At 45.8% G+C, this 26,474-nt stretch overlaps 1 protein-coding gene across 1 annotated transcript in view; it reads right to left on the reverse strand.

Annotated features, from left to right (window-relative positions):
• The window catches only part of EGFLAM (EGF like, fibronectin type III and laminin G domains), a 135,411-nt gene that overhangs the window by 64,639 nt on the left and 44,298 nt on the right, over positions 1-26,474 (reverse strand). Inside the window, exons 7-10 of the mRNA XM_081212716.1 lie at positions 18,408-18,574; positions 12,063-12,178; positions 8,415-8,757; positions 6,537-6,637 (exon numbers count right to left, since the gene is read on the reverse strand). Coding sequence (XP_081068842.1) covers positions 6,537-6,637; positions 8,415-8,757; positions 12,063-12,178; positions 18,408-18,574 — 727 coding nt within the window. The remainder of the gene's footprint in view (positions 1-6,536; positions 6,638-8,414; positions 8,758-12,062; positions 12,179-18,407; positions 18,575-26,474) is intronic.

Raw genomic sequence — 26,474 nt, forward strand, 5'->3', positions numbered from 1 at the left:
CGTTTTCACGCACAAGCAGCTAATCAAACCCTCACAGCAGTCCGACAGTCTTTGTACGCTGCCTGTGCAAGAGAAGGCATCATGAGCGAACCAACCGGAACCGGAGGAGCAGGGGCTGGAGCTGGTCCAAGCTTGGAAGATAGATACCGAGCGTTGGAGGTTCAACTGGCCCTGCAGACGGCGAGGCTGGAGGAGAGAAGGGCTCAGGATGCAGACAAGAAGGGGAGAGCCACTCAATTCCCCAGAAAGGTACCAGGATTGGTGCAGAAATTTGGGGGGGACCCCAAGGACTACCATGCTTTTAGGACAGAGATGCAATATGCCCTTAATGTGCAGTTCGATGAGTTCCCTGATGAGGAATCGCGAGTTGCTTTTGTAATTGGGCATCTTGAGAAAGGGGCTAGAGACTGGGTTCGACCCCTAATGGCAACGCACAATGACATACTAAAGGACACAATGAAGTTCTTTCGTGCAATGGATATCATGTTTTCCAGCGATATTGAGGAAGGGGTGGTGCGCAGACAGCTAATGGCTTGTAAGCAGGGGAGTCGATCTGTCCGTGAATATTGGACTGAGTTTACCATGCTGATTCACAGACTGAGTTGGGATTTATCGGCGGCACCCGTTCAAATGCTATTTGAAGAAGGTCTTTCTTCGGGGGTGAAAGACGAGCTGGCACGGAGCCCCAGGGCGGAGTCTATGGATCAGCTGACCAAATCTGCGCTGACCATAGGAGCGCGGCAGGAGGCAAGAGCCTTGGAGAGGCGGGAAGGGAGAGGGGAACGTTGGAAGGAGTTCCGCATTCCAGACATTCCTGAGCCAGCTTTCCCGCCGGCAGAGCCGATGGAAATCGGAACAGCGCGCGCGCGCGCATTTTCAAAAACCAGCGAGGGAGCTAAGAAGGAGGGAAAGGGCCCCCGGAAATGCTATCTCTGCCAACAGCCAGGCCACTTTGCCAGAGTCTGCCCCCAGAGGAAGGAATGGCAAGGGATGGTGGGAGCTGTTGAGGGGGGAGAAGAAGGGGGAGCGGAGCAGGTAAAAGCCAACGCCTGGTTGCCACAATTGGGGCACTGCAGCCAGGCCAAAGAGCAGTGAAAGTGCCCGTGCCAGAAGCTCCTCGACCTGCTCTAGTGATTGAAGTGTCGCTAGAGCTGCAGAATGGGCACCCCCTAAAAATAAAGGCGCTATTGGACTCAGGCAGCTCCTGCAATTTTATGAGCAAGGAGTTTGCTGCTGAACACCAGATACAGACCATCCCTTTAAGCAACCCCCTGCAGGTGACCACGATTGATGGCAGGGAGTTGTTGGGAGGAGGAGTCCGCTTGCAGACTGTCCCAATGATAATGAGGGTGGCAAGGCACACAGAACTGATAGCGTTTAATGTGGCCACCCTGGGAGGCGCTCCCGTTATTTTGGGAATGAGCTGGCTAGCTCTACATGATCCGCTGGTTGGCTGGCATCAAAGAGTGGTGTCCTTTGGTTCAGCACATTGCCTAGAACACTGCAAAGGGGAGAAGGGTTCAGTAGGGGCCCAAGCCACCCTAGCAGGGACTGAAGTAATGGGGAAGGTGAAGGTACCACCACAGTATGCAGATCTCAGCGACGTGTTCAGCGAGAAGGAAGCTGACCAACTACCACCTCATAGACCCTTTGATTGTCAGATCAATTTACTCCCTGGAGCACAGCTTCCCGTGGGCAAGTTGTATGCCATGTCAGACAGGGAGATGCAGGAGTTGCGAGGGTTCATTGACAAGAACCTGAAGAGAGGCTTCATCAGAGAGTCCAAAGCAGCAGGGGGGAGCCCAGTGTTCTTTGTGGACAAAAAAAATGCGGACAAGCCGAGACTTGTATGTGATTTTAGGCGGCTGAATGCAGTGACTGAACCGGTGGCGTTCCCTATGCCCAGAATTGATGATATTTTGACCATGGTGAGGAAGGGAAAGATTTTCACAAAGCTGGATCTAAGGGGGGCGTACAACCTGATACGCATAAGGAAAGGGGATGAATGGAAAACCACCATGTTTACCCCTTTGGGGGCGTTTGAATACCTCGTTATGCCATTTGGATTACAAGCAGGCTCCGCGTGTTTTCAATCTTTTATGAACCACGTGCTGGGCCCTTTGCTCTACAAGAATTGCGTTGCCTTTCTAGATGATGTGTTGGTGTATTCTGAGAATGAGGAGCAACATGTGAGAGACGTCAGAGAAGTGTTGAGCAGACTGCAAGCCAACAGGCTGTGGGTCAAACTGGAGAAGTGTCGGTTCCATACCAAGGAGGTGGAATTCCTGGGGTACCGCCTGTCAGACAAGGGATTGGCCATGGATCCCGGCAAGGTACAGGCAGTGCTGGAATGGAAAACACCCAAAACCAAGAAGGATGTGCAGAGGTTCCTAGGGTTTGGAAACTTTTATCGTAAGTTCATCCGCAACTTCGCCCATCTGACGGCGCCCATCACTGACTGTCTCAGCAGTAAGAAGAAGTTTGTATGGACGGCGGAGGCGGAGCGAGCGTTTGAGGAACTGAAAAGGGCCTTCGCCTCTGAAGAACAACTTCTGCATGTGGATTTACGCAAGAAGCTAAGGGTTGAAACAGACGCATCTGACAGAGCCATAGGGGCGGTGCTTCTTCTGCAGCCGGGGAAGGAGGAGTCGGAGTGGCGTCCGTGTGCCTTCTTCTCGCGGAAGCTGAACAAATCCGAGAGGAACTACACGGTGTACGACCGAGAGCTGCTTGCTATCCATGAGGCGTTCCGGAGATGGAGGCATCTGCTAGTTGGTGCACAACATAAAGTGCAAGTGTGCACGGACCATAAAAATCTAGAGTACTGGAGAACGGCGCGAGTGCTCAACCAAAGGCAGTTGAGATGGGCCCAAGAGTTCTCCAAATTTAACTTTGAGATTTGTTATGTGCCAGGCCCAGAGAATGTTAGGGCGGACGCTCTCTCACGCAAACCTGAATATTTGGAGGGGGAGGGAGCACCCGAAGAAACCCATATCATTCCAGAGGACCGCTGGGTGTGTGGGGCGACTTTGGTGGGGCAAAGGGAATTGGTAGAGGGTACGGTGCAGGATGCATACGCCCAGGGGAAACTCAGGGATCTCAGAGGGGAGGAAGACAAACCCGGTGGTTTTGAGGAGAGAAATGGGGCATTGTATTATAAGGGAGCGTTATATATACCTGAAGGGGAATTGAGGGAGAAAGTACTCAAGCAGCTGCACGATAGCCCCACAGCAGGGCACTTTGGGCAACACAAAACCATGTGGCTGGTTACCAGGGAATTTTGGTGGCCCAAGGTCAGGGAAGATGTGCGGGAGTATGTGAGAGGGTGTGAACAATGCCAAAGAGCCAAGGGGGAGAGGCAGGCGCCGGCTGGTTTATTAGAACCACTGCCCACACCTGAGAGACCGTGGGAAGCAGTGGCAATAGATTTCATGACTGATCTGCCAAGGTCTAGAGGGAAAACAGCCATCATGGTTGTAGTAGACCTGTTAACTAAAATGGCCCACTTCATAGCCTGTTCACATGCGGTTACAGCAGAAGAAACCGCCAAATTGTTTGTAGAGAATGTGTTTAGGTTGCATGGCGCCCCCTTGAGGGTGGTTTCAGACCGAGGGAAACAATTTACTTCCAGGTTCTGGAGGAAGCTCATGAGCTTACTGCATGTAGAGGTTAATTTCTCGACGGCCCGTCATCCTGAAACCAACGGGCAGGCGGAAAGAGCAAATGGGGTTCTCCAACAATATTTGAGGTGTTATGTTAATGACAGAGAGAATGATTGGGTGGAGAAGCTGGCGTTGGCAGAATTTGCCTACAACAATGCAGAGAACGTGTCCACGGGGATGAGCCCCTTTTTGGCTAATCACGGGTGCCATCCCAGAGCCTTCCCAGGGGGGGAGGGGGAGAACTGGAGCGTTCCAGCTGCAGAACAGTTCGTGGAAGAAATGGAAGCGATCCATCGCCAGCTCCAACTCAACTTAAACAGGGCTAAGGAGGAATATAAGAGGCAAGCAGACAAAAACAGAAGGGAAGGTGAAAGCATCAGGGTGGGGGACCAGGTGTGGCTGTCAACCCAAGGGTTGCCATTCAAAGGAGGTTGTAAGAAATTAAGACCCAAAAGGCTGGGTCCGTTTGAAGTCATACAGCAGGTCAATCCAGTGGCTTTCAGGCTCCGGTTACCGAACCACATGAAGCTGCACCCAGTTTTTCACAGGTCGTTGCTGTCACCGTATAGAGGAGACAGTGAGGGGAGGGTCACTAGGGGACCAGCAATGGAGGAGAAGGAACACAGCTACCATGTAGCGGAGATCCTCGATTCCAGGTGGAAGGGAGATCAAGTAGAGTATTTGGTAATGTGGGAAGGGGAACCGGAGTCGGAAAACACCTGGGTTAGGGCAGAGGATGTCAATGACGAGGTTTTAATAGAGACTTTTCATCAGAGGTTCCCACGTAAACCTCAGCCTGTAGCGAGGTTCCGAAGGGAATACTTTGCCACCACCGACGAGGAAGAGGAGTTGGAGGGGTTCCCAGATTCTGAAGAGGAGGAGGATTCAGCTGGCCAGGACGACGATCGATGGAGAGAATTGTTCGAGACGTCAGAAGATGAGGAAGATTCGTTTCGGGGTTTTAGCCCTTCACCTCCCAGGGGGGAGGAATTGGGAGGGGGTGAGGGGGGCCCTGGAGGGGAGGTGGATGTCAGGGAACTGCCATCAGAGCATCAGGTGGTGGAGGGACTCAGGCAGGATGAAAGAGACTCAACTGCTGAAGCAGGGACCAGCAGGGGGAGGAGTGGGTCTCTGAGGGAATGCGAGCAGGAGGGAGGGCTCAGGGAGGCTTCCAGCGAGAACAGTGGGGAGGTATCGGAGTCTCCCATAGGGAGACCCATACCTCGCAGGAAACTGTCACGCCGTGAGTCCAGGAGACGCGTTTCCGTTAAGGAACTTCTTTGCTGGAAACGCTTCCGCAGACAGCCACTGTCGGACTCTACTAGTGACTAGAGCAGACATGTCTGAGGAGCTCCGTCACACACGGAGGTTTGTGGGGGCGCACAAACTCTGAGGGAGCACGTTTTCACGCACAAGCAGCTAATCAAACCCTCACACTACCACTCAGTGGATTTGTAACTGGCTGACTGACCGAACCCAAAGGGTGCTCATCAATGGTTCCTCTTCATCCTGGAGAAGAGTGACTAGTGGGGTGCCACAGGGTTCTGTCTTGGGCCCGGTCTTATTCAACATCTTTATCAATGACTTGGATGATGGACTCAAGGGCATGCTGATCAAATTTGCAGATGACACCAAACTGGGGGGGGGGGGTGGCTAACACCCCAGATGACAGGATCACACTTCAAAACAACCTTGACAGATTAGAGAACTGGGCAAAAACAAACAAGATGAATTTTAACAGGGAGAAATGTAAAGTATTGCACTTGGGCAAAAAAAATGAGAGGCACAAATACAAGATGGGTGACACTTGGCTTGAGAGCAGTACATGTGAAAAGGATCTAGGAGTCTTGGTTGACCACAAACTTGACATGAGCCAACAGTGTGACGCGGCAGCTAAAAAAGCCAATGCAATTCTGGGCTGCATCAATAGGAGTATAGCATCTAGATCAAGGGAAGTAATAGTGCCACTGTATTCTGCTCTGGTCAGACCTCACCTGGAGTACTGTGTCCATTTCTGGGCACCACAGTTCAAGAAGGACACTGACAAACTGGAACGTGTCCAGAGGAGGGCAACCAAAATGGTCAAAGGCCTGGAAACGATGCCTTATGAGGAACGGCTAAGGGAGCTGGGCATGTTTAGCCTGGAGAAGAGGAGGTTAAGGGGTGATATGATAGCCATGTTCAAATATATAAAAGGATGTCACATAGAGGAGGGAGAAAGGTTGTTTTCTGCTGCTCCAGAGAAGCGGACACAGAGCAATGGATTCAAACTACAAGAAAGAAGATTCCACCTAAACATTAGGAAGAACTTCCTGACAGTAAGAGCTGTTCGGCAGTGGAATTTGCTGCCAAGGAGTGTGGTGGAGTCTCCTACTTTGGAGGTCTTTAAGCAGAGGCTTGACAACCATATGTCAGGAGTGCTCTGGTGGTGTTTCCTGCTTGGCAGGGGGTTGGACTCGATGGCCCTTGTGGTCTCTTCCAACTCTGATTCTATGATTCTATGATTCTATGATTTAAATCATCATCATCATCATCATATCATAGAAATTGCATCATCACACCCCAGCCCAGTCACGTTTTGAGTCTCCTTGAGAGAATGCTAACTTGGCCTCAAATGGCTTGGAGCACAATATTCTACCGGTCCTAGTTTGATACAATTTCTCCAATAAGCTTCAGAATTTATTTATTTCTCAAGAAGCACAAGGAGCGCCAAGCCACTGTTCCACAGCTCTCCTATATTTCATTCTTTAAAACCTTGCTGCTTCAGGAGAAGGGGTGCTTTGCAAAACTTTCCAGATGCCTATTCTTCCCAGGAGTCAAAATGTAACCTATTATTTAAAAGGGCTTTGCAGTTTCAAGGTCATACACACTTACCCGAAATTCGAGAGTAATTTGGAATGTCTGGTAGGAATTTTTCAGAGGTTCAAAGGTCATGTATGAGTAGCCAAAGAACTGAGGATACTGAATACTAACATCTGGAAGACAACAATAAGAACATAGTGCTTAGCAATTCACCTCCAAATAAAATAAACACATTTAAGAATTAGAAAAGGCATTTTCTATTGAAATTTTCTTTCTCAGCCACATCTGACAGTCTGGCTCTGCCTTCCCTTTAGCCTTTCACAGCCTTAGGTTTTGAAGAACCCACACCAGCTAACGCCCAAGAGAATAATAATAATAATAATAATAATAATAATAATAATAATAAATTTTATTTATATCCCGCCCTCCCCAGCCGAAGCCGGGCTCAGGGCGGCTAACAACAATCAAATAATCAGTCAAATAATCACACAATCTAAAAATATTTCATTATAAAAATTAATTAAATCAAATTGATGGCAACCAATTAAGCAAAATTCTGAGCAGGTTGCCAGAGGAGGGAGTCAGGCTGCGCCCTGACCAAAAGCCTGGCGGAACAACTCTGTCTTGCAGGCCCTGCGGAAAGATGTCAGGTCCCGCAGGGCCCTAGTCTCTTGTGACAGAGCATTCCACCAGTTTGGGGCTGCAGCCGAGAAGGCCCTGGCTCTAGTTGAGGCCAGCCTAACCTCTCTGAGGCCTGGGACCTTGAGGATGTTATTATTTGCAGACCGTAGGTTTCTCTTTGGGGCATACCAGGAGAGGCGGTCCCGTAGGTACGAGGGTCCTAGGCCGTATAGGGCTTTAAAGGTTAAAACCAGCACCTTAAACCTGATCCTGTACTCCACTGGGAGCCAGTGCAGCTGGTATAGCACCGGGTGAATGTGATCTCGCAGCAAAGACCCCATAAGGAGTCTCGCCGCGGCATTCTGCACCCGCTGGAGTTTCTGGGTCAGTCTCAAGGGCAGCCCTACGTAGAGCGAGTTACAATAATCCAGTCTGGAGGTGACCGTCGCATGGATCCCAGTGGCTAGGTCAGGATGAGAGAGATAAGGGGCCAACTGCTTAGCTTGGCGGAGATGAAAAAATGCCGCCTTTGTTATAGCTGTAATCTGCGCCTCCATAGAGAGGGAGGTATCGAAGATTACACCCAAACTCTTAACGGTCGGTGCTGGCACTAATTGCACCCCCGCAAGAGATGGGAGTTGCCCCCTCAATCCCATATTGTCCTGCCCCAGCCAGAGGACCTCTGTCTTCGAAGGATTTAACTTCAACCGGCTCCCACGTAACCATCCAGCCACAGCTTCCAGACATCTGGTCAGTGTGTCTGGGGCCGAGTCAGGATGGCCATCCATCAACAGATAGAGTTGGGTGTCATCAGCATACTGATGGCAACCCAGCCCAAAACTCCGGGCAAGCTGGGAGAGGGGGCGCATAAAGATGTTAAAAAGCATCGGGGAGAGAATTACACCCTGAGGCACTCCACACACCAAGGAGTGGCGTGATGACAATTCCCCCCCAAGCGCCACCCTCTGTCCCCGACCAGAGAGAAACGAGCGCAGCCATTGAAGGACTGTGCCCTGGATCCCCACGTCGGCAAGGCGGTGGTCCAGGAGTTCGTGATCGACCATGTCAAAGGCTGCTGACAGATCTAGAAGAATCAGCAGCCCCGACCCGCCTCGATCCAGCTGCCTGCGGAGATCATCTGTTAGGGCACACAAATGTGTGCTCTCTCCATAGATTTTTCTGTAGCTTACCACCTGCCCATAACCCTTTTTCAACTGTTCCCTGTATGTCCACTAGTGCTAAACCAAACATACAGGATGCTCTTTTGCAAATCTCCCCAGGTAAAAACAACTTGCAGAGCATACACCATGAATACCAAAGTAAACCAACCTTCTGAGCAACTCTCTCCTCCTTTGCCAAGGTTGCAGTGGCAACGAGAACCACTCCGCTCATAATCATTGACACAGAAGCTGTCAGTAGAGCAGATGGTTTCATCACAGGACAGGTCAGACTGCCGCACCACCGAAGCCCCATTGTTCCACCTGGTGGCCTTGGCAGTAACGCTGGTTGCTGTGGTGGTACGTGGTGGCAGAGTAGTTGTTGTAGGGGAACTAATAGGAGAGGAAGTCGATGAAAGCAGTCTAGAAAGAAGCCTTGCGTTAGACTCCTGCGTGAGCTTGGTTTCAACCAAAAACTTCCTGTTGCCACCTTTGATAGCAGGAAGTGGTTTCAGCTGATGAAAGACAGAAAGGTAAAAGTAAGTTTAGCATAATTAACTGCTGATTTTGGTTTAGTTTGGTCAGAATCAAGTACAGTGGTACCTCGGTTCTCGAACGTAATCCGTTCTGGAAGACCTCTTGACTTCCGAAATGTTCAAAAACCCAGGCGCAAAGGACTGGAGGCAAGTTCAATTGAGAAAATTGAAAAACATGCAGAGAAAGCTGTTCGACTTCCTAGGTGCGTTCGAAAACAGAAGCATTTACTTCCAGATTTTTGGTGTTTGAAAGCTGAAACGTTTGGCTTCCAAGACACTCGAAAACCGAGGTACCACTGTAAACACTTCCAGAGTACTGTATACTAAATACATTACTTCTGGTAAATGAGCCACCATAGCCACCAAAGGGCCATGAAAATTTGTGCCCTAGGCTTTTTAGACTCGTCTACCCATGTACTATCTGAAACCAAAAGTGTGTATTGGCTGGCAAATGTAATTCCCCCTCCCCCAGCTCTCCTACCCCTCTATATCCACTTTCTACAAACCGTGCATAATTTTATACAGCATTATAATGTCCTTCCTTACTCACCTTCTTCTAAACTAAATAACTCCAAATGTCATAACCTTTCCTTGGAGGGGAAGTTGCTCCAGAGACTTGATTACTTTAGTATCCCTTTTCTGCACTTGTGCACAGGCCTTGTGATACTGGCATCTTTATTTTGATCTCTTGCCTAATGATACCTGGCATGAAATCTGTTGTTTCCCCACCACCACAGCTGCCGTACAGCAGGCAAAAAACACAAAATGATTCCAGTTGATATAAACAAAGAGGGATCAGGGGAAGTGCCAAAGGGATCTCTCGAAAACGGACAATGATTTCACTGAGCTATCCACCACAACACCATCTTGTTCCTGGTTTGTCAAGCCCAGTTGAGACCTCATTTGTTTACATGTGAAATTAAAACATTTTGCCCCAGAGCACATCACTTTGCACTGACCGACACAGAACCGCATTGACCATTTTAATGCTCAGTCATCCGGAATGGAAGGATCCCTTTGAAAAACCTTGTTGTTGCTGTTTGCAAGCAAGATGAAGTCAAGAGCCCTAGAGAGCCATGGAGTGGAATGGGAGCAGTGCTTGCTCACGAACCCTTGTTTAAGCAAGTTTAAGGGCAGAATTGGGACACGGGTGGCACTGTGGTCTAAACTACAGAGCCCAGGGCTTGCCGATCAGAAGGTCGGTTGTTCGAATCCCCATGACAGGGTGAGCTCCCATTGCTCGGTCCATGCTTCTGCCAACCTAGCAGTTCAAAAGCACGTCAAAGTGCAAGTAGATAAATAGGTACCAATCTGGTGGGAAGGTAAATGGTGTTTCCGTGCCGCAACCCCAGAGTCATCCGCGACTGGACCTAATGGTCAGGGGTCCCTTTACCTTTAAGGGTAGAATTGCATCTGCTGCCCCATTGATACATGAGAAGCAGAAAAGCTGGCCAGGTTTTAGTCAAACTGAGATCATGTGCCAGTGTGAAGATTATTTAAGTTGTATGGCTGGCTGCGCTGGGGTGGCCGTTCTAGAGCGTGGGAAGCAGAAAGTCTGGCCCAGCCTTGGTTGAGCTGAGATCATTTACCCGTGTGAAGAAGATACAAGAATTATGGCTAGCGGCTCTCAGCCAGTTTCATGAGTCTCCATGTACCCTGATTAGCCTCAAGAATACCCTGATACCCCAAAATAATGGAAAACTGTTTCTGCAGGTGTCTTCCTCCTGAATCTAACAGAGAAAAACTGAACTGTGAGAAAAAGAAGGGGCAAGAAGACGCAAACCAGTATAACATTTGGATATGTTGGGGGGATCAAAATGAGGCTACCCTTCAGCGTTTGAGCTCTTCTTCTTCTTCTTCCACTTATTATTGCTTCACTCTGATTTTGCTGGCAGGTTTCTGTTTGTGCTGGGGATTCCTAGAGCTCAGCTTGGCTGTTTGCCTTCTCTTTGCGAGAAGAAGTGATGTCTTGCTTTGAGCATGCTTCACCTCCAGTTTTTGAAGCTGTTCCTGGCTTTCCTTTCTCTCTCTCTCTCTCTCTCTCTCTCTCTCTCTCTCTCTCTCTCTCTCTCTCTCTCATTTTGAGCCTGCTGTTTTGAGCCAGAAGACTGGTCCCATGAACAGTTTTGGCTAGATACAGTTATACATGCTTTTATTATCTTTAAAAATCCTTTCCTCTTTGTTTTCCGTATTCCCTTGCAAGGCTAAGACTTCGCTATTCCAGTTTTAAAAATGTTTCCCCTATGTTTTCACCAGAACTAATTGGGCCACTCCAGATCCTATATACTGGATCCTCCGTGCATCTTCCTCAGACTTCCCCCTTTCTCTACATTTTGTGACAAAGATCCATGGCCAGGCAGCTCTATATGTTCTGCAAAAAGCAGGCCCCCCAACTGCAGAGTAGGCTCTTCACAGTCCTTCTGCTGCACTCAAACAGGCTGTCTTCCACACACCCAGTGAACACACATTGTGTCTGAAAAAGGTTATGGCTTCATGTGATCACACGAGGAAGCAAAAGGAGTCAGTGAGACCAAAGCAAATGAAGACATACAGCGGGGTGGGAAAACTCAGGCCAAGAGACAAACGTCTCTCTTATCTGTCTCTTGGAACTGCTGCCCCATCCCTTAACAGCCCTTAACAGCACCCTTCTCGAGTGCTTTTGCATGGAAGGAATGTGCCTCTACATTGTAATACAGTGGTACCTCAGGTTAAGTACTTAATTCATTCCGGAGGTCCATTCTTAACCTGAAACTGTTCTTAACCTGAAGCACCACTTTAGCTAATGGGGCCTCCTGCTGCTGCCGCGCCGCCAGAGCACGATTTGTGTTCTCATCCTGAAGTAAAGTTCTTAACCCGAGGTACTATTTCTGGGTTAGCAGAGTCTGTAACCTGAAGCGTATGTAACCCGGGGTACCACTGTAATGCATTTTCTTGCCTGGATGGAGAATGGAGGCCGTTACGTGTGTGTTAAAAACCTCTGGCTTTTGCATGGCCAGCATGCAGCAACCGACGAACAAAGATAAGAATCTTTGGCCCACTCATTTTTGCCTCTGGCCACGCCCACCAGTGGCATGCGGCCCACAGAAGGTTGTCCCTTGGGAGAATGCGGACCTCGGGACGAAAAAGGTTCCTCACCCCCAACATACAGAGAAAGACGTATTACGTCATCGGAATGTGCATGAGCTTATACATTTTGACCCTATATTTTTCAGACCTAAACACTGTAACCTCCCCCAAAAATATTTTGAGGGACCTAAACACCAGAGTGGCACTTTTAGCTTTACCTCGTCGATGTAAATATCGTAGTCTGAATCATCGAGGTCAGCTCCTTCGTCGTCTCCAAGTCCAGATTCTGTAATGTAACGATGACCGTAGCTTCCACTCCCTAACTCTTCAAGGTCTGCGAAGATAAAGTTGGTATAGCCACATACCCATATTGTGTCAGTCACATGGTATACGTAAAATAGAACAGTGTGGTTAAAGGGTCCTGAAGACAGGGCGAAACTAAGCTTTATTTCACCCGGGTCAAAGACCCAGTTTGGCACACCCACACCCACACCCACACCCACACACACCCCTTGCATTTGCATACACACAAACACAGGCTGGGAGCCTCAATAGTGCCCCTCTGGAGGTTTCACTCAGGGCAAACAACCCCCCTCCCCAGTTGCTGCAGCTCTGCTGAAGGCTGCCTAATTTCTACTCAAATGTCCTTAAATATCAGGCCTTTGCTCCTTGAAGAGAACATCAAGTGAGGGTAGAGCCCAGCAAGACAGCCTTAGCTCACAGGGGAATATTTCACTTTTGGATATTGATAGAGCATTAGAACAACCTAAAATGTCTCATTTCTTTCCACAAGTCAAAATCCTGATGATTTGTTTCAGGAGCAGGAAATTGATTCGTTTCATTCATTTTTTTGATAGCCAAGCACCTGTGCACAAAGCATTTCTAGATGTTAACATTTCTCTCTCTTACACATGACTGCATTAATTCTGCTTCTTACAACTTTTATCTCTTTAGCCGCCTTTTGATCCTTTATCGTACTGTTATATTTTCAGTTGTGTTTTTACTTGTGGGCTCTCGATTACATTTAAGAATAGCGGTACATTAAAAAAACAACAACCAGAAACGGACCTCTGGAACGAATTAAGTTCATAACCAGAGGTACCACTGTACTCAGTTTTATTATAATGATGATAATAATACTGTTTTAGACCAATGTAAGTTGGAAAACATGGACCCACAGTCAGATATAGTTTTCATCTTACTTCTCCAAGCCTGTGGAAAAAGTTTCAGCTGCAAAGAATACATCAACTCTTTATGTTGTTAGCTGAAGAGATATTTTTTTAAAGGCAAGCAATGATGCAGCTGGTAAGTGTCATGGCCATGTGTTTTTACAGTCTCCTCCTATTTTGGTGTCTTCACACATGAAGATGAAGCTATCTAACCCCCCGCAGTGTTTTCAGCTCTTTGTGTTCTCTCATTTCCTCTGTCGGATCATGTCATGCCACAAAATAGCACTGTCTCTGCAAGAAAGCAGGGATACTTGTAAAAGGCTCTACTACTATTCCTGGAGTGAGAATGAGATGAAGTTTTATGCAACTGATGGAAGAGCTCACTAGATCATAATGGGTAACTGATCAGTTAACTGTTAAAGTAATGGTGATTCCAGAAATCCCAAAAAAGGGGGCGACAGCTGTTAAGGGCATGCAGTACTTCATTTACAAAGTCTTGATCTTGCAATGACCCGACACCAACTTAAGATGTCCTACTATCCTTGTAATCCTGCGCCCGTAATTAATTGAAAGGCCTGCAGGGGAGACATTGAGAAAGGAAGCCTCTCTCCAAATAATCAAGGATTAGGTTATAGCAAATCAACCCTGTTAAAATAAATAGGGAGCTGTAAAAACCTCGTGCTGATGCTAATTAGTGGCAACTGAGTATTGATCAACAGCTTACAATGCCTTTTCATGAAGAGGCCAATGTCACAAGCTTACACCACTGGGAAATCACTGTGTTTTAAGTCTATACAAGGTAGCTTTGCTTAATGGCTAAAACTAAGCAGAAAGACCAGGACGCGGGTGGCGCTGTGGGTTAAACCACTGAGCCTAGGGCTTGCTGATCAGAAGGTCGGCGGTTCCAATCCCCGCAATGGGGTGAGCTCCCATTGCTTGGTTCCTGCTCCTGCCAACCTGGCAGTTCAAAAGTACGCAGTGCAAGTAGATAAATAGGTACCACTCTGGCGGGAAGGTAAACGGTGTTTCTGTGCGCTGCTCTGGTTTGCCAGAAGCGGCTTAGTCATGCTGGCCACATGACCCGGAAGCTGTACGCCGCCTCCCTCGGCCAATAAAGTGAGATGAGCACAGCAACCCCAGAGTCGTCTGCGACTGGACCTAATGGTCAGGGGTCCCTTTACCGTTACCTTTAAGCAGAAAGACCAGCCTCTTCTACTCCAGTTGATGGGTAATTTACTGGCCTTGACGGGGGGAAGAAGCCAGATGTCCTGCTTTGCTTTCTATGTGAATTGCTCAGAGGACATAGAATCACAGAATTGTTGGAAGGGACCAGCTAGCCCAACTCACTGCACTGCAGCTGTCCCATATGGGGATCAATCCTGCAACCATGGCATTATCAGCACCATGCTCGAAGCAACTGAGCTATCTGGTAATGATTAACTTAAATGTCAAAAAACCAAACAACCACCGCCAAATACTGCTTACCCCACCAAAACAAAAGCAGAGGCTAGGGGCTTGTACACTGCAAAGACCTCTGGGCAAATGCAATGGACAGAGATATGTTGCACAAACACACATAGTCCCTGAAGGCCAAGCTATCTAGAATCAGCGACCGAAGGCAGCTTCTTCCTTCCTTATAATCAAGTTTCCATGAGCTGCTTGTTACTATTCCCTATAGGAGTGAATGGCAACTATGCCTCTCTCTAAAAAGGAAATGTATGGATGAACATGGAAATACGACTCAGAATGAGTTAAATGCCCCTCCTGCACATCGTGACTTTGTGATTCCAGCCTTTGAGAACAAAACCTGTTTCTCCATAGCCCCAAGTGGCTTATCTCTAAGTTACACAAGCAAGGGTAAAATGGTCAGAAGGTTGCATATACAAAGTAGCAAAACACATACACACAAGACACACTCAAACACTTGGGTCCAGGCTACCTGAGAGATTGCCTCTCCCTGTTCAAACCTGCCCAGGTGCTAGGATCCTCAGTTGAGAACGGGGCTGCTTTCATATTATGGAATTCTCTCCCAGGAGAAATAAGATTGGCTCCCTTTTTGCTATCCTTTCACTATCCTGTTCAGGTCTTTGAAAACTAAGGAGCAGACAATGTTGATCAGTGGGCTGCTGTCAGGGCAAAAAAGTATTTTACTTGCAGGTTTTGGTGTATTTTAGCTATTGTTCTAAGCTAGTTTGCTTTCCTTACTTTGTGTTTTCGAATGCTATTTTTAAATGTTGGAAGCCACCCTGAATCCCAACTGGGAAGAAAATAATAAATACCTAACAGAAGAAATAAATATATGAATAAATATGCCTGTGATACGTCCAAGAGATGCCAGTGCATTTTGGCTCCCCACCGACAGCAGCTGCCTAAAATTAAGCTCAGGTGTGATGAAGGAATGTGAGTTTAGAGAAGCAGGGGAATGACGGGCTGATTCTGCTTCATAAGCAACAAAAGAAGCTGAGGAAGGGCCAAACAAAGAGAAACAGCCTGGGTGCAACAGGAGGAGCAATATATATATATATACACACACACACACATATACACTGGAAAAATAAGATTGTAATAATTGTTAGTTGGCTTTTAGAAAAGGACAAGGAACGATAGGTTGTCCTCAATCTTCCTCCATGATGAATCAGGGGGCTTAGATCTAAGAGCAGAGACCAAGAGTGGCTACAAACCCTGTTTCTTAACATGGGAGGGAACTGAGAATACTCAGAGGTTGTGGTCCTGTGAAGAACACCACAACACTCCATTCTCTCCCCCACCACACACACAACAAAGCAATCTAGATATTCTTGCATAGTCGGATTGCATGGTTCAAGATAGCTCTGGGCGCAGATTGCAGATTTATGGGAGAGATTTGGCAGGTTCCCTCTAGTTCAGGCACCTCCAAACTCGGCCCTCCAGATGTTTGGGAACTACAACTCCCATCATCCCTAGCTAACAGGACCAGTGGTCTGGGATGGTCGGAATTGTAGTCCCAAAACATCTGGAGGGCTGAGTTTGGGGATGCCTGCTCTAGTTCATGGGCCACCACTATACGAGCACCTAACAGAAAGTGGCTTTTTATATATCATACATATCAATATTATTCCTGTTATACAGCATTATTATTGTTATTGTGATAAGCTATAATTGAGCTTCTGTGTTAAGAGGAGCCAATCATACCCAGAGCAGCAGAGGAAAAGACGTCTATCTTTGGATACAGAAGGATTTGGAAATTTTATGTCTAAAGATAAACAGGATGTGGGAAGAGTGTGTGTCCAGCAACAAAGACAGATGACCTTCCGTGAGGAATTCCAGACTACAAATTCCATGGAGCAGATTGTACCTGGAAGAGGTTTCCATAAACATTCTGCTCGGAAGTTAAATTTAAACCCAAGAAACTTCAATGAGGATCATAATTCTAAAGTTTCTGCACAACTTGCAATGAAGTTGTCCCACTGGGACCAAGGAATGAAGGCCAAGACCACAGGAGATGAAAGAGGCTGGCATGAAAAGGAAGCTTGGATTAAAAAATAGCACTGCTAACAAAACCCACCCCAACAGAATTCAGGTTTAACTGAAAATTCAGAATACTGCTCCCCTTCCCAAACCCACCATGGTTTTTTAATGAATCCTTCTGCTCAGCTTCATCCTTAACCTGCTGCCAGTTTTCATTTTTGCCCACACAGAGGATGGAACTCAACAAGAAATGACACCCCCGTCAAAACTCCCCACTCCTCCATGAACTTCTCTGTGTTTTGATGCCATTACGTCAGGGCTGGCCCTAGCTATTTCCCGCCCGCAATGAAGGACAAGATGGCGGCTCCCCTGGTTCCATATTTGTAAACTATTTAAAGCACTCTGACACCACGTTAACAGCCATGGCTTCCCCCAAAGAGTCCTGGGAGCTAAGGGTGATGACCTCACAGATCTGTACTTCTCGGCATCCTCAACAAATTGCAGTTCCCAGGTTTCTTCATGGCTGTTAAAGTGGTATAAGAGTGCTTTAAATGTACAGTGAAATCTCGGTTTGTGAACGCCTCTGTTGTCATACATTTCAGTTCTCGAACGCCGAAAACCTGGAAGTAAATGCTTCCGTTTTCAAACGTTTTTCAGAACCCGAACGTGCAACATGGCTTCCTCTGAGTGCAAGAAGCTCTTACAACCAATGGGAAGCCACGCCTCGGATTTTGAACGTTTCGGAAGCCGGACGGGAAGCAGATGTGACCTCACTTCCTACACAGGTGATGGGACAGGATCTTTCACTGCATACCAGCTAACGGTGCACAGGGTGAGTCACATGACACACGCCGTTCTGTTCTCCAACCCTTCTCCCTGCCTGCAGAATCTGCCACTTGAAGAGCCTGGATCCCTCTGTCTAATGGCAGGGCTGGCCATGCACTACAGTCGACTTTCCTCACACCAAACAAAGACAGCCAGTGACGTGAAGTGGGGTAGGGCAGTGGCGTAGCGTGGGGGGTGCAGGGGGGGCCGGCCGCACCGGGCGCAACATCTGGGGGTTAGGGTTAGGGGGCGCAAATCCACGGGTTAGGGGGCGCAAATCCACGGGTTAGGGGGCGCAAATTACTTGCCTTGCCCCGGGAGCTGACAACCCACGCTACGCCACTGGGGTAGGGAAACAACCAGAATAGAGTCATCAGGGGGACCCGGGGTAAGCTGTACAAGAATGGACTGCTGATTTTGGTAGCAGGTAGTTATACTTCACATAGCTTTTATTTCTGCTCTTGCATCCTTAAAGAGTGTGGGGGTTTTCAAAATTCAAGGCACGCAGGCAGGATAGCCAAAGGCTGAAGAGACAACAACCCTCGCACACGCATACACAAAAACAACAACAATAAAAGAGTCCAATGTTCACTCCACAACATCTGATCCAAAAACGGATGCAAACTGGCTCATCCCATTACCCGCCCCTCAGTCAGTGCTCAAAGTTGTGCAAGCACCTCCAACCTTCTATCGCAGCATCACAGATTTACTTTGGTCTTTTTCTGTAGTCGTTTTTAAATTGTGCATGCAATATATACAATTCCATTTTAAAGAACTGCAGGAGAAAGTGAATAACAGGGCTGTCTGTGTTTCTTCTCCCTAAGATGCTTGCTTATCAATTCCGTATGTAGCTGCTATAAAACAAAAAAATGAGAATTCTGTGGTTGCAAGGGAGCAGCACAAGGCTGTTTTTTAGCCTGGGGCTTCCTTTAATTGCACCCATGGCTTGACTTTTACAGAATTCTGGAAGCTGCCAACCTCCAGGTAGTCGGCAAGGCCAGATTCAGGGAGCAAAGGAACAGGGAAGAAGTGTTTAAAAAATACCATCAGTGGCTAAAGAGAGTTCTCGGCCACCGTGAATATTTTAAGTGCCAAACCATCAAAGAGGGATATTCTACTCACTGAACATTCTGATAGCATCACTGGGAGCACTAGGCAGGCTGGATCCATATGAATTTGCCGCTCGGACTGCAAACTGGTACTTGTTGTTCGGAGTGAGACCCTTCAGAACCATGGAGTCCATTTGGATCTGCTCTCTAATTACTGTCCAATTGGCGTCGAGATCAGGTCTGATTAGGATGAGCAAAGAAGACACAAGGTATAATTCAAATCGGCCATGTCAATCAGCTGAAGCCAAATATTTGCAAATGTTAAGAGATTTACCGAACTTGTCATTCTATCTGGAATTACGGCTATGAAATTTGACTGCTGTAAATGTGCTGGTGTCTTCTGGATGTTCTGATTTTAAGTAACCATCACACATTAAATCCCACAAGCAATTCCATTGCCATTTCATGTCAAAAAAGGAAAAAAACCCAGACAGCAGTGAACATTTCCTATAAGCTACCAAATATGATGGTAAAATACTGCATACCATTGCATGCCACCTATGCCAAATATGAAATACTGAAATCAAACATTGGATATTTTTTGTACCCAGGTTCAAAATGTAAAAATGATCCGCTGTGACTTATGATACAGGCGTGTACAGTATTGATTTAGCTATGACTGTATCTACAGAAATATACTTTGATCTATTCTGCCTACCAGAACAGAAATGTTGTACTTGCCAGTGAATGTCTGTTCTTCTCAAAGAAAGGAGGATAGCTAGCATGGGGATTAGGGTCCTTGCGACTTGGAAACAGCCTCCAGCTGCTGTGTACAGAGGAGAGGGACCTCTCTCAACTCCCAGACCCTTCATTCCAACGAGAAGTGTCAAAATAAGAGAACTCTAAAAATGAACACATTCCTACCATGGAGGCAAAAAGATTAAGAACAACCTCCAAGGGATGCCGTTGCAAAGTTGTGCAGCTCACAGTCACATAACCTTAGAACTAAGAATGCTGAGGTGCCAGGAAGAGTCTCTTTCATCCATCACATGCCTGGGTGAACAGGAACGCTTTTAACTTTCTCCTGAATGTCAATAGTGCGCAAAAGAGGAATGCACACACCTTGCCAGGGAGGGCATGCCACTAATGGGGAGCCAACACTAAGAAGGCCCTGCCCTAGGTCAATACCAACCAGGCTACAGTATGTGGGATATTCCCAGGAAGAAACAGAAGCGAAACCACACAGAGAAATTGTGTAATTAGAAATGGGAATGGAACATACAGAACTGGGTGTGAACTAATGAATACATACTAAGTAAAGAACGGTGGAACATTATTTTAATATAGGATCACAGCAGAGAGACAAAGATGGAAAGACTTGGAGGAATGATTGTTGAAGTTATTGGAGACAAAGTTGATTGATTAGAGAAAATTACTGCTGACATTTATTAATAATAAGTAGAGAAGCCCTCTTGGACTTTTTGTTTAAAAAGGAAAATGAATTAATCAATTTAGGTTGAAGACTGGGAAAATATTGCCTAACAGAAAGTAGATCAGCTAGGTGTCATTCTAGAGCAGGGGTCAGCAACCTGCGGCCCATGGGCCACAAGTGGCCAACAGGGGTTGTTTAAACGGCCTGCGAGCCGTCCCTGAACCAAGCCTCCCATTCGGTGAGTCCCCGCGCACTGTGCTAAACCGGCGCAGCACAGAGCGGGGACTCGCTTCCGGGACACCGGAAATCGTATCTGCACAGACAGACACAATCCAGCCCACTGAGCGATCTCCGCAGGAGGGAACCAGCCCAAGCGAGGTAAACCTTGCCAACCCCTGTTCTAGAGTGAATATTTTGAATCATTTCTTTTATGTAACAAACAGATGGAAAACTGGAAGTCCCTTTTTGTTTTTCTTCTGATCTTCACTTTTCTTTTTGATTTGAATATTTTTATTTTCCTTATTTTCTCTTTCTCTCCTTGCTTTTGTTTTCATTAGATCGGTTCCTTTTCTTTTATTGTATCATGAAAAAGCTTTAATAAAATTTTATTTTAAAAAGCAACAGCAGCAGCTGGGAGATGTTAATGGGAGAAATGAAGGAGGACTGGCATGTCAAGAACCCAGCTGCAGTGCTGGAGGGGCTATACTGTCTTCTATGGGGCATCTCCCACACTTTTATGGGGCAGGGAGGCAAGCAGGAGAGCACCCCATATCATCCCACTGAAGTCTTTCCAGTTGAAGTGCCTGAAAATAACAAGGACTGAAATGACATCTAAAGGAAAAATAAAGTTGCTGTCCACCCCATAGTAATATTTATGGCAGGAAATAACCTCCAAGGTTCAGATCTACTATTGTTTATATGCAGAACTAGTTGCAAACAACTCTGGCAGTATTCTAATGAAAACAACAGTCCAAGGCAGGCAGGCTGTGTATTCCTTATTTATTTGGAGCCTAGCAAGGGCTGCCAAAATTCTTTTATCGGCCAGTATCACCCGAGGGTCACTTCAGTTGAGCAAGAAGGGTGGACACAATTTGGAACCGTTCTATTTCAGCTTGGTCAGTACTCTGTGAACTGGAGAAACCAAATTCTCTGGTCACAGGAGACCAAAGGAAAAACCTCTACACAACAGCCCAAGGAAGGATGACTCACCTCTAAAATATTGTCTTGTCTTAAACTTCTGCGCCGGTTCTAAGAAAATAAATTTTCTCCAGACATGTTGCTTCCCCGATGCTAAGAAGAAAAAGATGGCCTAATGATGTGCACCTACCTGAACACTCAAGTTTTAATTTTTATACAAACTGATGGCCTCCACCATTTCTACTAATTAAGAGCATCTGTTCACTTTTCTTTGTTCTTCGTTTTTATAGGTGGATGGTTTCCCCCCACTCTTTAATACAGATCCTTCTTAAAATGGCATTCTGCATACAATGCCAACTGCTCATGGGACAGGAAGGAAACAGATAACTGAAGGTAATCTGTGGTCATTTACACACTAAACTATTGGGGGCACAAAAATGTAGTTTTTCTCAATCCAGAATCATTCACATTTATCCTCAATGTGCTGAGAGCCAGTGTGGTGTAGTGGTTAAGAGCGGCAGACTTGTAATCTGGTGAACCGGGTTCGCGTCTCCGCTCCTCCACATGCAGCTGCTGGGTGACCTTGGGCCAGTCACACTTCTCTGAAGTCTCTCAGCCCCACTCATCTCACAGAGTGTTTGTTGTGGGGGAAGAAGGGAAAGGAGAGTGTTAGCCGCTTTGAGACTCCTTCGGGTAGTGATAAAGCGGGATATCAAATCCAAACTCTTCTTCTTCTTCTGATTACAATCTAGATCCAGCAGTCCACAAGGGTGGGCCTGGTTACTTGATGCAATGTTTGAACACTCTCCCCTTGATTAGGTTAGCCATGCCTATTTCTCCTTGAAAATGCCCCAGCTGCACGAAAGAGGAAGCAGTGATGGTGGTATATGGCCACCCATGTCATTGAGCTGCTGTGGATACAACTCCCATTGCCAGGAACACCTATGTCATTTTTCATCTGTTCTCAAATGGGCACACTGTGAAGTAATGCAAATCAATCTCCCACCAGCTTCTGCTTTCGGAATGAAGCCAGTTTCTCATAAGGTGCTTTTCGGGGGCAAAAACTATGCAGTTGATCTAGATTGTCTGCGGACTACATGGAAAATACAAGTCCAGTGGTACCTTGGTTTAAGAACAGCTTAGTTTATGAACAACTTGGATTAAGAACGCTGCAAACCTGGAAGTAGGTGTTTTGGTTTGTAAACTTTGCCTTGGAAGCGGAACATGTTCCTCTTCCTGTTGAGTGTGTTCCATTTTTAAATTGAGTCCCCCGCTGCTATGGGAAAGCATGCCTTGGTTTAAGAACGCTTTGGTTTAAGAATGGACTTCCGGAACGGATTAAGTTCGTAAACCAAGGTACCACTGTATGTGGTTTCCTTTGATTCTAGAATAAAATATGTGCATGGAGCCTCATTTTAAGCTGCTGTTTGATCTCTCTCTTGCTATATATATATATGCACCAAACAGCCTATAAAGCTTTAAGGCCAAAATACTATAATATAGCATCTTAAGACGCCCCAGTGAACAAATCATCCAGAAGGCTTTGAGGAACAATTCCGGCTCTCAAATGGCCTTGATAGAAATTCTGTAACAGTGTTGAAGCGCCAACTACAAATATATGAACTACTACCTACCAAGCACCTGCAGGTGTATCTGGGAGGAGAATTTTATCTCGTACCATTTTATCTTACATGTACCATCTGCTTTTTCCCTTTACAAGCATTCCTTCTGATTAATGTCCAACCGAATTTGGAAAGAGGTTCTTTTTTCCCCCTGATGCAAAAGTGCAATGTTTAGACTTCTTTCTTCTTCCTTTTGGAAATGTGGGGGAATGATTTCCCTGTAAAAACATCTGCTAGCAATCTGAAATATATAATTCTCAAGCCCATAATGTGGGGCGTACGCTTAGCTGAACCAACAAGCCCAGCTTGGGGAGAGCCCTGTTCTTGCACTTCTATGAATACTAGTAATTAGTTGAATGCCAGTAACAGTGAATTCACAATTATGAAAAATACTCTGCCTATGGTGTAATTCAGAGAATGTTACAAATTACACATTTCCATATTTTATTAGACCTGTTTCTCCAAAGCTGGGCAAAGAAGATGGAAATTATGCTAACAATGTCAGCATCCATCTCATCTTATAGTTTCCTTTCGTTTTCATCAATCTTTATATAGCTTAGAGTACATATGTACACTTTAGCTCTCGTCTTATTTGTCTTCCCAGACAGTCAGTAGGGTATAGTATTTTCTGAACAAAGACCAAAAGTGGAAAAAATCATGGCTTTACAGGGTGTGATCCCAAACTTCCAAAGCCTAATTATGATATCCTGTCTCTGCTGCTTTACTAGGGTACAGTTCTAAACCTACAAGTCCAATTAAGTTCAGCAGGACTTGCTTCAATAGACATGTATAAGATTGCACTACACATAAAAGAAATCTAAAATTCATATGTAGCAAAAAAGCACATATACTATCATGGTCATGAATATGTCTACTACGTCTTCTTCTTTGGCGATCACTAGTAGCTGGGTAAAATTGTCTTCCATAAACACGGTTTTGAAAGTGAGTCCGTAAGTGACTGTGGAGGCCAATTCTGGATCCACACGTCCTTCCACAGTGGGGTCATAGGTTTCTGGGCGGGAGTTCATCACGGTGAAGGTTTGCCAAGCATGCCTTCCTCTTAGCATGTTTCTCCTTTTCGTCCTGAGTTCAAGCGTCTTCAAAGCCCATGACACCTTTGGTAAAGGCTGTTCTCCAACTGGAGCACTCGCAGGCCAGTGTTTCCCAGTTGTCGGTGTTTATGCTACTTCTTTTTTTACTTCTTTTTTTGCATTGAGAGAGTCCTTAAACCTCTTTTGTTGACCACCAACATTACACTTTCCATTTTAAAGTTCAGAATGGAGGAGTTGTTTTGGAAGACGATAATCAGGCATCCGCGCATCATGACCAGTCCAACGAAGTTGATGTTGAAGAATCATTGCTTCGACACTGGTGATCTTTGCTTCTTCCAGTACACTGGCATTAGTTCGCCTGTCCTCCCAAGTGATGTGTAAAAATTTTCAGAGACACTGTTGATGGAATCTTTCAAGGAGTTGGAGATGGCATTTAGAAATGGTCCATGTTTCACAAGTGTACAGTAAGGTTGGTAGTACAATAGCTTTGTAAACAAGGTTTCCCTGCGAATGTCCCGATCCTCAAACATGTGTCTACATTACAACCAAGCTGTATATAAATCTTGTGAAATAAAAATAAATTACAAATCATGCAGTTCTGCATAAGGATCTGTTTGCATATGCTCCCTATCAATGGACATGAAGCACTTGCATGCTTAGGAGTTTCATATGTACCTCAGAATGGTCATGAAACTGCAGAAGATGCAAGTGTTTCCAGACCTTATTCTAATAGAGAAAATTTCAGAACCTCTCTCTCTCTCTCTCTCTCTCTCACACACACACACACACACAACCCTTCATCTCCCATCATCCTGTCCATATCACATTCTATGGCTACGTAAGTGTTTCTTTGTCTCAGCCATTATGTGCCTTGTGTTTTTAAAAGGGGGGTTTCAGGAAAACTGATTTAATGTTACAGCACACAATGAATTTCTGGATGGCAGGGTAACAATTTGGGGGGTCAAAGATACAGGATCCACATGAAATCCAGTCTAATCCCTACAGACCACCAAGAGCCATGAGTTGCACAACAGAATGTTAGTGCAGTAAAACACGTTTAATTTACAGTTTCTTGGCTTCCAAATCAGGATGCAATCTTGGGTCATGGGAAAACGCAAGTTTCAGAATGGGGTTAAATACACACAGGGAGAATTTGGAAACCACTTAGATAAAGTCATTTGCAGAACTAAAATGTATTAAGCTGACTTGAATATATCTGAGTTGATAGCAGAGAAAACTGTGCAAAAGCACCAAAACTCCTCTTATGAACACAACGGGGACTAGCATTTAGAAGTGATTTACTAGAGTTCTGGGTGGTACACATAATAAACATAATTTTTAAAAAATAAAAACAAGTCAGAACGAAATATCTTAATTCAAATGGAGAATATTTAACTTGCTTTAAGATGGCAACTGTCTTACACAAATAAACCAAGAATAAAATACATAGAGAGAGTTATAGATAGTTATCTTCAACATGAATGGCTCATGGATATAGCAAAATGCTTAGGACATTTCCAAAATGAATAGAAAGCTGAAATTTGTCCAAGGTTACCTAATTACTATGTAAGTCTGAACCTTGGATATTTTTGCATCTAATAGTCAAATGCACAATAAGAGCCAGCACTTTGGTAGGGAACAAGACAATATAGATATACAATGGAATACAGGTGTATATGTGGAGGAGTTCCCTGTTCCACACAGCTGATTGATGCTTAGACTGGGAGGTGATCTGCAGTGGCAGCCAGGAACATGAGTCAGAAACAAGATAGTCTCACCTAAGATATAATGGAAGTGCGTAGGAGCACCTTTCCACCAAACACCTTCAAGAATCGGTCTAACAGATTTTTACTTTTCATAGCCAATGGCCATGACACCTTTAACAATCATCACAATGGGAGAAGAAACATCTCCAGCAGTGACCACAAATATATGTCTTGCAGAAGGCAAGCTGCTTTGACTAGTATTTAGCACCATATGCATTCAGGTAAATCATGTAATGAAATGCGTGTCGCATTTCTAAGCAAAACATTATTATGATGGCTTTGAGCATTTCACATTTTCCTGGAAATGCAAGATCACCGTGACCCAGACAACGATTTGCAAACAAACATAAAATGGCTATCCTGAAGGTGGTTAACAATACACAAAATAAATCACATTCATGAAGAGCACAGCTGTTGTCCATCTGTGTTCACCAAAAGGCTCCACACCTGCTCAACCGACTTGCATAAACAAGGTGTCAAGGCAATCATCTATATATTGAACTTAACAAAATGCACCCATTCACTCTTTTCTAAGTTCCCACTCACCTGCCTGGCATAAGGCTGCCAAGGACAACTGAGACCTCAGAAGATTTGGCAGCCAAGGGGCTGTGACTCCACTTCCTACTCATTTCCAGCATGACATCTAAACAGGTGAGCTTGCTGATGCTCACAGGTGAATGCAATAATATGAAACACCTATTTCAAACAACTTGAACATGGCATTATATATCCCTAAACTCACAGCCACTGAAAGTTGGGAGAAATAACATGGTTTTTGCAAAGCTATGGAAGGATGCTGAGTTTTCCAGGAGTCTCCAGAGGAAAAGGAGTTGTAGAGAGCAACAGAAATGGCTGCTGGTCCTGATGGCTATAAATTACCTCCATTATCAGAGGCAATATGCCTCTGGTCTTGCTTGCAGGCTTACCATAGGCCCCTGGCTGGTCAGTCCAGAAGGCTGGACTAGAGGAGCCTTTGGTGTGATCCAGCAGGACTCTGATTATGTCCTGTATGTTCTCGCTGTCCAAAGAGGAGCACATGAAAAGCATCAATAGGACATAAGAAGGGAAGGAGCTTTCTTTGGGACCAAGCCATTTGAATGAATGAATAAATGAGAACCAACTTCCACCTAG

Source organism: Podarcis bocagei (genome assembly GCF_964188305.1).
Source record: "Podarcis bocagei genome assembly, chromosome: 11".
In the NCBI taxonomy this organism is placed as follows: domain Eukaryota; kingdom Metazoa; phylum Chordata; class Lepidosauria; order Squamata; family Lacertidae; genus Podarcis; species Podarcis bocagei.